Genomic DNA, 12,976 nt, shown 5'->3' with positions numbered 1-12,976 from the left:
AAGCGACTGAAAGGTAGCATTTTTTTTTTTTTTAAAGATTTTATTTATTTATTTGACAGAGAGAGAGATCACAAGTAGGCAGAGAGGCAGGCAGAGAGAGAGGAGGAAGCAGGCCCCCCGCAGAGCAGAGAGCCCGATGCGGGGCTCGATGTGGGGCTCGATCCCAGGACCCTGAGATCATGACCTGAGCCGAAGGCAGCGGCTTAATCCACTGAGCCACCCAGGCGCCCCTGAAAGGTAGCATTTGTCATCCCAGGCTTTCTCCTTGGAGGTAATGACGGCTAACAGCTTGGGGCACATACTTCCGGATTTTAGAAGCACGCACACGTTGCAAGGGTACATGCGTGTGCGTAAGTTGTTTTATGTAAACAGTCAGATTCCACACACATACTCACGTTATCTTTCTTCCCCATTCAACGATATATTGGGCAACTCTCCATTAATTTGTACATGAAAGTTTGCTTCTTTTATGTTCTTTCTCCGGACGTTCTGAACAAGGCAGTGCTATTCTTGTTGACTTAGTAATTCTTGTATGGGACCTGTGTGTGTGTGTGTGTGTGTGTGTGTGTGTGGCGGGGCGGTGATGTTTTTGAGGGTGGTTCTTTTGGCTTTGTGGGCACTGTTAATAGACTAAAGACAGTAACCCGTTCTTTTATATATATAGTGAACATTTTCCCCAGTTTTTGGTTCACCTTTCAACTTTAGATAGGGCCTTTCCTGCTCTGTCTTATCACCGAGCCAGGAGGAGGACCTGAGAGTGGATGGTGGGCTTGTGGCTGCCCACACGCGGCACCATCCTCCTCCATCGTCCCCCACGTGCAGCTCCTACTGTGGGGGGACGTGTCGTCTCGAATACTGGACGGCAGGTGTTAAAAAGTATATCCCTTTCAGTAACAATTAAAAAGCCCCACAAAGCACACAGTGATGAGGGAAATGCAAATGCCGCTGCCAGACCCTGCTACCCACCTGCCAGGATGGCTGAAATGCTGGGCAACTGGAATTTTCTCACACAGCCAGCGGCGTGCTACTTTAGGGAACCATATCCACTAAATAAACAGAGCCACAAATATATTTCTCTCTCATGACCCAATCGTCCCACCCCGAGGTGCATGTCTAGTTGAAACCTGCACAGGGCGCCAGAGACGTGTGAGCATGTCTGCGGCAGTACAGTCGTAACAGCAAAAATCCAGTGTCCACGAGCGCAGGATGGATAAATCTACGGTACCCTCTCCACACAGTGGGATCCTGTATGGCTGGGAACGAATGTGAGTCCTACACGCCATGCTGAATGCAAGAAGCCAGACTCAACCACAGGATGTGTATGTGAGGTTCAGACCCGGGCCAAACTGAGCTGTGATGTTAGAAAACAGGGTAGGACTGGAAGGAGGCGCCAGGTGGGCCTCTGGGCTGTGGATGATGTCTTTTTGCCATCCGAGGAGTGGCTGTAAGGGTGTCTCCTTTTTGAAAACTTATTGAGGTGTACATCGTTATTTATGGCATTCTCCGTACATGTTATACTTTACAACAAAAAAAACGCAAAAAACGTCACGTTAATGACAAATAGTTTTAAGAACCTAATCAGATAAAGATGGTCAGGGAGATGGCCTGTGAAAGCAGTTATAGGTGAGGGACGCCTGGGTGGCTCCATCAGCTAAACGTCTGACTCTTGATTTTGGCTCGGGTCATGATCTCAGGGTTGAGATCGAGCCCTGCGTCGGGCTCCACGCTGAGTGTGGAGTCTGCTTGGGATTCTCTACCCCCGACCCCACCGCTCTCTCTCTCTTAAAAAAAAAAAAAAAAAAGGAATTAGACACGAGTGCTTCCTGTCTGCAAATGTGCTGAATACCGGGTGCGTCAGTCTTTCCCAAGTGTTACCTGCCTGTTTTGTAGAGGAAGGGAATGGAACTCAGAGAAGTCAAGAGCTGTCTCCAGAGCCACACAGCCTAGAAAGGGGCTAGCTGGGACTCCAACCCAGGTCTGTCCGTCTCTAGTCCTCTCTGCCCTCTCTGGCGCCCGAATACACAGCTCTCTCGAGACGGTCACTGTGTCCAGGCCAGGTGCCACTCTGTAAGGCAGGCGTCAAAGAGCCAATGGGCATGGGGAGCTGTGCTTCCGCAGGTGATGGGAGGCACCGCGGGAGTCCAGGGTTTGAGTCAACGCTGGAGTGGAAATGCCAGCACCTTGGACGAGACCCCACTGATGATGGGAGAGGGCGGGAGGCAGTCCCTCACTTAGCAGGTGCTCACTTCAGGCCCCATGGGCCTGCGTCCAGCCCCTCCCGCACCTTAACTAAGGAAGGACTCGGAGATGGAGATGCAGGAAGCCGTGAGGCCGGAGCAGAGACACAAACACTTCGCTGCTCACCAGACACCACGGCTATCGGCGTTTGGGCACTTCCGCTTTCAGAAGGAGTTTTACAGTTACTTCAGAGTATTTGGGACGAATACTCTGACGGGACGAACCTACCACAAAGAGAAACCAAACCACTCGAAAGGCAAATACATGTATTTGTAAACGTAGCATTTTATTAACAAAATGTTTACACCCTTCTTACAATACAACAAATTTTGTAGTGATTCAGCACGTGAATGCTCCATAAAAGTTCATCAGAGAATATTCAAGCTAAAACGAGAGTTTAAAAGTATGCCAAATCTCCCACCGTCTGCAAACGACCCACTACCGGCCCAAGTATAAAAAGGAAAGTCTGGTAACAAAAATCAAAAGATCTAGTTTTCTTTTGTCAGCATCTACAGACAGTACAGACATCGTACGGTTTACATGTAGACTTAGGTCCAGCCCAAGGTAAAGACTGCAAAAGGAAAGTCCTCGACATGCGCACGCACCTGGCCGGCCCCACGACAGCATCCTTCGCAGGGGTCCGGCGACGCGTCCCGTGCAGCGAAGCGACGGCCGTCAGTTGGGGCTGTTTACAGTGCTACAGAGCAGCCTAAACGGTAAGCAACTTAACGGGCCCCCCTCCCCATAACAGATGCTATCACAAAAAGGCACAAGTATCTTACTCCTTGTATCGGGTCTTGAAAAGGCATGACATTCTTAGGAGAAGTGAGAGTTGCTGGTAAGACAGCTTTGCTTGCATTTATTTATTTTTAAAGGTCTAGGCTCATCTCCGCAGCTGTTTCTCTTTAAGACTTTAGGTTTGTATCTTTACGTCCTTTTACCAGGTGCTCTGTTACAGACTAAGCAATGTTCTGACACTTAGAGCACCTCATCACCGACTCAAAAGCCCACTTTGTCACTTGGCCCTGTTGCCACCGTCAGCCAGCGCTGCCCGCTCCCTCTCTGGAAAGACGGGAGCTCCTCACCCCAAATCAGCCTTTGCGTCTGCCCGTGGCGCTCGGCGCTCGCTGGGCCTGGGGGACCGGAGCTTGCTGCCACCACCACGGAAGGCGGCCCGGGAAGGAATGTCGCATGCACTGAGGAGGGGGCTGGTGCCGTGCGTCTTTAAGGGAGAGCCCGCCGCAAAATGAGAGAAATAAGGCAAGGAGTCTGCTTCGATCACAGAGAAGGCAAGACATCAATTCTGAAGAAGGTCAGAGGCATGATTGACAATGATGTGAATGACTCATAAGGTGAAATGATGCAAAGACTGAGCTGGATGAGAGTAAAAAAAGAAAAATCTTTTCCAGGCCAATACAGCTCTGTCTACACAAGACAACAAATGGTTTAAAAATAGAGCCACCAATCAGTTGCTCCGACTAGCCAGCTGCCGATAATTCCCTCCGCCCGCGCTGAAATGACCAGTCACTCTGACATCACGTGCATGACCCCATCAAGAAAAAGTTCCATAAACTCTGTAATAACCTTACACGCGGAGTCAGCAGAGGTACACAAACTTCAGCCTTGCTTTCCACATGTTCCAGGGTGGGAACAACTCACTACTCAAGCACAAATTTGATGAAAAAATGGATAAAGGAAAAACGATGTGAGAACGAGGCCCCGAGGTGCAGTCGCACTCCATTCTCTACACCCTGACTTAAGACGTCTTGGGAGTTTCCTGGGCAATTTCAGTTCTGCGTAAAGACTATCGGCCTTCCGTGCGCTATGCTGTGCTGAAGATGATCTCCCTCCCAGTACTGCACTAAACAGTCTGCTTCCAGAAACGGTGAAACGTTCCTGAATCTAGAAGTGGCATCAAAACCAGCATGTTCTGTTTCTGTTGCATGATTAAGAAGAACATTAAGAAACTGCAGTTTAAAAATACCAATTAAAGAAGGGTTTTTCAAAAAATCATTACTGTTTTAGGGTTTCCCATTTAGTAGCTGAATTCTGGGCACTTGAATTCCTGTTCATGGAAAGCTATCCAGAATTTGGTTTGCTTCATTTACGAAGCGTTTTGATGAGGTATTGGGCACCACACAGATTTGAAAATGAGCTAGTAATAAATTAAATAGTTTTTCCCTTAAATTTGTTAAGACTCCATGGTTTTAATTCCAGTATCTACGGATGACACGTCCTCGTCTTACTACCTAAAATGTTCAATGTGATAAGGGGAGAAGATGGAAGGTTTAAAATTTTTCTTTTTATTAAACTTCTAAATCCTTTTGTTTTGAAGCCAAAAATATTCTACCATCTATAATTGATTATACTCTAAAAGGAGAGAACACAGATATTAGTTATTTCTGATGGTGCAGACCATCAAATTAAAGTTGATCTATGCTACTGGAAGTCCTTCTAGATTTGGAAAGTAAATCATTTTGCTATATATTCAGAGCATCCTGAAGGACAAACCAAGAAATATGGGGATTCTTGGTTTTATTTATTCACTTTCTTCATTATGTCTAATGAAACTTCATCACGCCAGGTCTCTCTTATCATTCTCTTAGATTGAAAAAGTGGAGGCTCCTGAAAAATGTAATACCCTCCTAATATTTTTTAGATTTTCATTTGCACCTAAAACAGGACAAATGCCCCAGAATTCCATTAATGTTTCTTGCAAATCAGATCACCAAATTGCCTGGATTTCTATTACTGGAAGTCAAGACAAGTAACTCTGCTGCAGAGGTCGTTTCTTCCGCGCCTAGGCTACAATTCCACTGGACCTCCCTTTTCTAAAACTATGCGTATGAGGTGTATCTCCTGGACACACCTGTTACTTGGACTGGTTTTTTTATGACCGCGCGGAGAGTTAAGGCAAGTCTCCTAAACATCACCTTGAATTGTTGAACTTTTCATGCACCAAGCTAACTAAGGCAGGTAGATAGTGATAGCTTGATCCTTAAAAGTACACTCCACTTCTTCCTTTTTAAAAATACTTTAACCACCACAAGGCAGACTCTCTCTGCAAGTCAAACAGTAAACTGAAGTCAGGCTGCCAGTTAAACAAGGAAGATTTTGCCATGAGTTCACACCATCTAGCTTATCGTGGTCTTCAGCTTTCATTACAGGGTCAGGAAGAACATGTACAGACTGCGGAGTGTAGAGAAGAGAGCCAGCTTAAGCGTGGGGGCTGTCCTCCTCCCCTCAAGGCCCTGCGGTGTTCTGACGCTGGTACCTAGTAGGCGTGAGATTTGAGGGGCTGCAGGGTTCCCTCATTACTTTTACAGACAGGTTCCTGCAAAGACATCTGAATGTGCAGGGGCTTAGCTGTCATATGTAATACACGTTGCACCTCCGTCTTATACAACCATGGGACCATGACTCATGTTCTCAGTGTGTTCTGAGAAAAACGAGTAGAAAAAAATGCTTGTATGCATTTATATAACCTCTTCTGCAAGTCACCCACAGGACAGAAAGGACGCATCTAACGGGGAACAAACGCCTTTTCAAGCCCCGGGGCCCACATGCCAATCAGTGCACTGTGATCGGAGTTGAACCTGTCCGTTGTGACACACGGCCGAGAAGGTGCCGAGACTCTGGTTTGACATCTCCAGGAAAGCCATGGAGCCGTTCTCCAAAGGACATTTTCATGACTCTAGCTCCCAGAGTTTAATTTAGAATGTCTCCTAGACCTGTTTTCCTTCTTGAGGGAAAACAAAACAAAACAAAAAATACAAGACTTAGACATTCTAAAATTACAGGCAGCCTTCCTTCCTTTTTTATATACTTAAAAAATAATGAAAAATGATCGCCTTGAGAAGGGCACCAGCCCACTCCAGGGAGGTCAGGCCTCGAATACAAAAGCCTCAGACCTTCGGATACCGGAGGCATCCGCTTCAACCAATATCACAAGCGGGCAACAGCAAGTGTGTTATTTTAAAGGGACCAGCCCTCTCAGCCGCTCTGCGCAGCACTCAGCCTGCCTGTGGCTGAAAAGCAGGTGATGGAGGTTTCATCTGGAACCAGAAGGGCTTGTGATAGGTACTTCTCCCTAATCACTTCTTAAAGAGAGTTTAAAATGAAGGACACTTAATCATATTCTTACTTTATGTTCTTTTAATCACCAAATGATGGTTAATTAGTTATCACAGAATCGGAGAAACACTTGCGTGAAGGGAGAGTTCTGGAGACGGATGGTTCCTAGGACTGGGCACCTGCTAAGAGCTCACTTCAATTTCTCTGAGAGGAATCAATACATACTCGCAGCTAATTAATGATTTTTCTCTTTTCAGTCCCCAAAGTTGTTTCAAAATGGCCCTTTGTCAGAAGAGAACCAAAAAGAAGATTTTTATAAACGGGCTATGTCCCAGTTCCTCTGAAATCCAGCCTTTTCCCATAGCGAGTAACTTGAGAACGTATGAAATGTGTGTTAGACCACTGCTTGGTCGGATCGTTAATCCAAAGCATGTTCAAAATAAAACACAGGTTCTGCCTTTAACCTCCAGCTCTGTGTCACACAAGCGGACCGAGCAAATGGAAACGTTTCCCTGTTTTCATGGGGTACGGGTTACACGGATCCGAGACAACGGGCTGCTGCCTCCAGTGGGGAGAAGCACTGCGTGAGCAGAGGGTCCCGTGGGTTCCTGAGACAGTCTGACGAGAACAAGGGCAGACGAGAAGAGGCCCCAGAACGCGGGAAGACAGTGCTGCTGCACAAGCCACCCACCTGTCACTCGTTCTGGGACTAAAACGCGTGGCCAGAACCAAACGGAAGCCCTCTCTCCAAATGGGGAGGAGCGCGAGAAGTCGTGAAGAAAGAACAGCCAAGGAGGGCCTGAAGAGCCAGCCCTGTTCTGGGCTGAACGCAGGGACCGTGGGGACACGGTGAGAGGCAGGCTGACGCCTCACCAACAAGACGTGGCACGGAAGTGCGCGGCCTGCCCCAGGTGCCCAGATCGCAGGGAATCATCGACAGTGGCTGACAGGTTTGGTGGGAAAACTGCGAAGGTCACAGATGTGCGTCATCTTTTGGTGAAATGAGACAGAAAGGGCCACCCATGCACCGCCTCTTCGCTGGTGAGTCAAGCTCCCTTTGTTTTTATTTTGTTTGTTGTCGTGGAGATGGAGGCCCAGCAGCGGGAATGTTAGGGACACACCAGGGCCGCGGCCAGATGCCCCGACCCATGTGCATGTACGGGAAAGGAGACGCAACCCCCTTCAGGTGTCGAGAGCCCAACCTTAGGACCACGTGTCTTCTCCTCCCGCTTGCTCATTTCACAGTGGGAAGGGAGCAAGATGCTAGGAGGGTAGAGAGTCTGCCTGTATTTTAAAAAAAATGTTAGAATTTTCCCTAACTACGTTCCTTCCATACGATTTCAATAAGAGAATAAATAATTTCAAATGCTCAAGATATACACCAGGGAAAAGGGAATCGCTTTTTACTTAATCTGAGTTATAATTTTCCCATTAAAATCTACCCATATCAAGTGGGGGGCATAGGGAAATAACCATTGTTTTTCGAAGTTCCAGCTCTTCAGTCTGCGAGAGCTCTGAAAACACAATTGAGCTGGAAATTCAAGCTGTTTCATTTCCTATTCAATCTTGTAAATTTCCTTCCCTTACAACACTCCGGTTGGAAGGGCGCCAAATTAGACCAGGAGCAAATTGTCACCAACTTCACTTCAGCGCTTTATTTTTAGATTATATTAAAAACCTCATTAGGCTCCCTGAGGGAAAGAGTGTTAACCACTAACAGAGGCAGGGGAATAAAGGAAACGGAAAGATAAGCTGAATCGGTAACAAGGAGAGCTCGTGGAACACACTGGTCCGGGGTCGCTGTAAATGCTACAAGAAACTTACTGCCAAGACCAGGTGAAATGACTTGAACTTGGAGCGTCATCTTTTACCCCCAGGCTAGGAAGGGCTAGTCAGGCTTGTCAAAGTGGCGTTAAGTCTTTATTATGATTTCCAGATGGGATGCGGGAGGGAGGGGCGTGTGCAAGGCGAGGCAGACACCTCTTTAAAGACTACGCCAAGTGCTCTGTGCTCTCGCCCGACAGAAACGTGCGGCAGAGCCCCCGGCGGACAGGCTGAGAGGTGGGTGGGCACATCAAAACACTGGCTGCGAGATTAAATGGAGTGTTGGGTGAAACATAGAATTTATTCATGTATTTACATAATTTATAATCTTTAAGCCATGGTCTCATAAATATAGACTACAACTTTACATATGCTAAGCAACAGATAACTGTTTTCCCCACCAAAATATCTGGGTTAAATAAAAAATTGCCAGCATTTACACCACTTTCCTTACTCTCTCTCTCCTTCCGCTTTTTTAAACCACTGCTAGTCAGCTCAGACGTATGCAGCCCGATTTCTCCAGGCAGCTTCGCTACCACACGACCTGCATCACGAGAGCTTATTTAAAAAGGGGCCAGTAATGTGTTTTTTGGACACATACAGGACGAGGTCGGAATGCAAACCTCGGGTGAGCTATGCCTCTGCTGTTACCGTTGTTAATTCACTGTATGTATCAGGGGCTAAAGTATTCAACGACAAGTGCTTGAGAGATGGCGGGGACAGAGGTGTTTCCTTCAGTCCTATAAATAATCCAGTTCAGCTCCCAATAGCGACTGCCAGCCCTCCACTTACAATCACCAACCACATTTTAAACGATGCGATTCCCTCTAACAGTGGTAACGGGAAACCAAGGAAATTACCATCTCTGAAAGGTCTTTTTTTCCTCAGCAAACACGAAAGTGCTAATTTTCCCTTTACAAATGTTACATAAAATCTTGATTACAAAACTACTCAACAATTTAACCCTACCGTCCATACAATTACATGTTCCTCTTCAGCAAGGTCAGAAGCCCATGATGCGGTCCCGGTGCACACCGGACTTGTGACAGGCTGGAGGTCCGCACACTGAAGCCTCCAGAGAGGAAGCGGAACTGGCCAATTTCTCCGAGTCCTGTTTGCATGAAGAAGAATCAAACCGAAGAGGCAAAACCTGCCGGCAGGGACCCCAGGCCTCCTGTTAACTTTCGGGACCACCTACTTCATCAGCAAGTCTGGGAGGCTGAGGCCCGGTCAGCAGCAGCTCCGCTGGGGCTCGGAAGGCTGTCTCCGGAGCTTGAAGCCCTTGCCACCAGATGGTGGGTTGGCGTCGGCGGAAGGAATTCTTCGACCTGGATGGAGAGGGGGGAAGGAAGGGAAAGAGCTTTAACTTTCCAGATCTGTTCATTCTCTGACGCAACAACTGGGCAGATGAGCTTTGACAGGTCGCACGAAAATAAAAAGAGCTGAACAAAATTTCAATCTGGGAGTCATTTTCAATCTGTAGAAAAGTTGCGAAGATAACCAGAGAGCTGTGATGCAGCCCTCACCCAGGGCGTGTCGGTATCTTGTGCTCACATGGGATGTCTGCGGACACGAGGGACTCTGCCCTGGCACATCTCTAAGGTCCCGACTTGGCTCAGGCAAGGTCCGTTTTTCTACTAATGTCCCCCTCTGGTCAAGGGTCTGAACGAGGATATCACATTCCATGTAGTAACAATTTTTTAAATAAAAAGAAATTACAGGGGCGCCTGGGTGGCTCAGTGGGTTAAGCCTCTGCCTTTGGCTCAGGTCATGATCCCAGGGTCCTGGGATCGAGCCCCGCATTGGGCTCTCTGCTCGGCGGGGAGCCTGCTTCCCCGTCTCTCTCTGCCTGCTGCTCTGCCTACTTGTGATTTCTCTCTCTCTTTAAAAAAAAAAAGAAATTACATACCAAGAAGACATTCTGAGTAGGGAGTACATGCACTTTTGTCAACAAAATTCCTCCGGAACATGCTTGTCCCCCCGCCTTGGGGCAGAGCCACCATCCAGAGACAGGCGTGCACAGACGCGTACAGGACACACACACACCCGTAGCCGGCCCCTCCTGAAGCCCCGAGAGGCACACACAGGTGCACGGCCGTCCACCTTGCGCTTCCACTGAACACACTCTGCGGCTTCTCCCACTGCAGCACTATTCCAAAAGCTCTCTGCTGCCACGCCGCACGGATGTCCCGTCATTTACTGAACCATTCACGCTGATGGATGTGCAGTTTGCTTCCAACATCGTGCTGGTATTAACGACAATGCAAAAAGTATCTCCGGGAGCCGATGCGTATGATAAACAGGAGCGGAAGAACTGGATCGCGCTCTTCCACTCCTGGGTGGGCATCCGGCACATACACTGTATTCCCAGTATGTTCAAGCACAAATGAAAGAAGGACGTGCAGTTTCGAGTTTGACAGATGCTCTCTAAAGAGATGGTGCCACTTTGTTCTCCTACCAACAATGCATGAGAATGAACAGGTTTCACTTTACTGCTCCGTGAAGCACAATGTCAATTTCAGGAGAAACCTCCAATCACCATCCACCTACCCGCCCATAAAGCAAGGGTTGTGTCCAAGCACAAAGGCCTTCCAGATGCCCTCTCACTTCCTAGATCTCTCCAATACCTCCCACACTAAATTCAGCCAGAGGCCAGAAGCACATTACTTATTTGCCTACAGAGCTAGACCCTAAGAATTAGGGTTAGACCCCAAGGTCTTCGAGGGAAAAGGTCCTCTGTTTCTGGTAGCTGTCTAGCACAGGACGACGCACTAAGGCATGTTGAAAGCAAGGAATGAATGGACACACGTGTCCTGTGGCACTACCAAGGCTGAGATGGAATCTGCCAAGTCTTAGGTCCTTGGCCACCAAGCCTGGGGCCTCTAACATGTTGGGGCACAGCCTGCAAATCCAGGAGGGTAGTACACTGCACGTGTCTACACTTGGATGTCCCCCAGAATGTCCTACAACTACTTTTCAAATACCTGTAGATACTGTGAATAAACTGTGAATTTATTTAGAAGCTTTATTGAAGGGGCCTGGGTGGCTCAGTCAGTGAAGTGTCTGCCTTTGGCTCAGGTCATGATCCCAGGATCCTGGATGAGCCCCGCATCGGGCTCCTTGCTCAGCGGGGAGCCTGCTTCTCCCTCTGCCTGCTGCTCTACCTACTTGTGCTCTCTCTGCATCAAGTAAAAATAAGAATTCTTTAAAAAAAAACCCACAAAAGCTTTACTAAAGCTTCTTGTTGTTCCATATTTCTAACAAACAGATCATGGGACTCCAGCTGGATTACAGTATCACTGCTGCAATGATCTTGGAAGAAAGCAGAGGAGAACACCTCGAGGACCTGCAGAACAGACCATGACCTCTTAACCTAGAGCCCGAAAGTGCCGACTGTGAAGGGAAAGGAGGAGAAAGCGGATCACATCGAGACTAAGAGCCACAGCCTACGAGACAGCTGACCCACAAATGCAGCTCGAGTCGCACAGCGGATCGTCCCAACACACGCAATCAACGACGGACTCGTATCCAAAAGAAACTATACACATAATTAAGAAAAAGGTAGGCAGCCTAAAAGGAAAATAGGCAAAAGTTCACAAAAGAGGATATGCAGGTATTTTCACATAAAAATAAATAAACACCCAGAAAGGGGTTCAGCTTTATTAACCGTCGATCATAAATGCAGTTTACGATCACACAGCAGACACGGAGTGACTGGAGTTCCACCTGTCATTGGTGTGTCTGCTGGTATACCCACTTTGGTTTTGTTTTTTCCTGGGGTAAGACTTTATGTATTGATTTATTTGACAGAGAGAGAGACAGAGAGAGAGGGAACACAAGCAGAGGGAGTGGGAGAGGGTGAAGCAGGCTTCCTGCTGAGCAGGGAGACCGATGTGGGGTCTAGATCCCAGGACCCTGGGATTATGACTGAGCCAAAGGCAGACGCTTAAGGACCGAGCCCCTTAGGCGCCCCTGGTGTAACCACTCTGAAGACCTCCTACTGAGCACCTGTGCACCCAGTGACTCAGAGACTCTTCTTTGGGGTATAAATAGACCTGACAAACATGTGACCGCAGAGCATGCACATCGGGTCTGACGTGAGCGCTCAGAGGTACTGGGTGCCACAGCTCTGGACTACGAACAGCTACGCACGGAGCTATGAACAGGACGGATACCTACAGTGGAGATTCTGGCCTGCTTCTCACGCACACACCACGGTACTGAGGATGAGTCATGCGGTGATATGGACAGAGCTAATACATGTACCGTAGAGCTAAAGAAGCCAAACAGCACAGAGGACAGACAGTATGTTTGAAAAAAACAAAACAAACCCATAACGTATAAAAACAGGCAAAATAAATCTGAAGAGCTAGCCATCAGGACCATGCTTCCCTTGGGGGCAGGGGGACAGGGAGGAACTGGAACGGCATGGGGAGGCTTCTGAGGTACGTCTGGGTCTGGCTCTAAGCACCAACCGCAGGAGTGGGCTCTGTGGAAACTCCTTGTGTTTTATCGTTCTAAGCACCTTCTGCACGGATATTACACTTCAATAAAAAGTTAGCACGGCAGGCACCGTGCTAATGCAATTTTACAACACCTAGTAAACAATAAACTCAATTTACTTCTCTCTAAATTTGTCTAATCTCTGTGAACATATATTTTTTTTTATTTTTCGCAGTTAAAATGAATATGTACACGCTAGTTTTTATATAAGAATTTTCATTGTTGGCATAACTCGCCACCTTCCTGTTTTTCATACTGCTGGAGCAAAGGACACTTAGGAAGCAGCAGTAAGTTTGGCACGCTCACAACACCATGCACTTAAGATATTTTAGCTCGA

General features: G+C 47.6%; 1 protein-coding gene across 1 annotated transcript in view; it reads right to left on the bottom strand.

Annotated features, from left to right (window-relative positions):
- Positions 1-2,490: 2,490 nt before the first annotated feature.
- Positions 2,491-12,976, bottom strand: part of RAB22A (RAB22A, member RAS oncogene family) — a 55,731-nt gene continuing 45,245 nt past the window's right edge. The window contains exon 7 of the mRNA XM_045980616.1: positions 2,491-9,464. Coding sequence (XP_045836572.1) covers positions 9,367-9,464 — 98 coding nt within the window. The 3' untranslated portion in view covers positions 2,491-9,366. The remainder of the gene's footprint in view (positions 9,465-12,976) is intronic.

This window comes from Meles meles, chromosome 16, assembly GCF_922984935.1.
Source record: "Meles meles chromosome 16, mMelMel3.1 paternal haplotype, whole genome shotgun sequence".
NCBI lineage: Eukaryota > Metazoa > Chordata > Mammalia > Carnivora > Mustelidae > Meles > Meles meles.
Note: the sequence above shows the minus strand (reverse complement) of the source record. Positions and strands in the feature narration are given on the sequence as shown.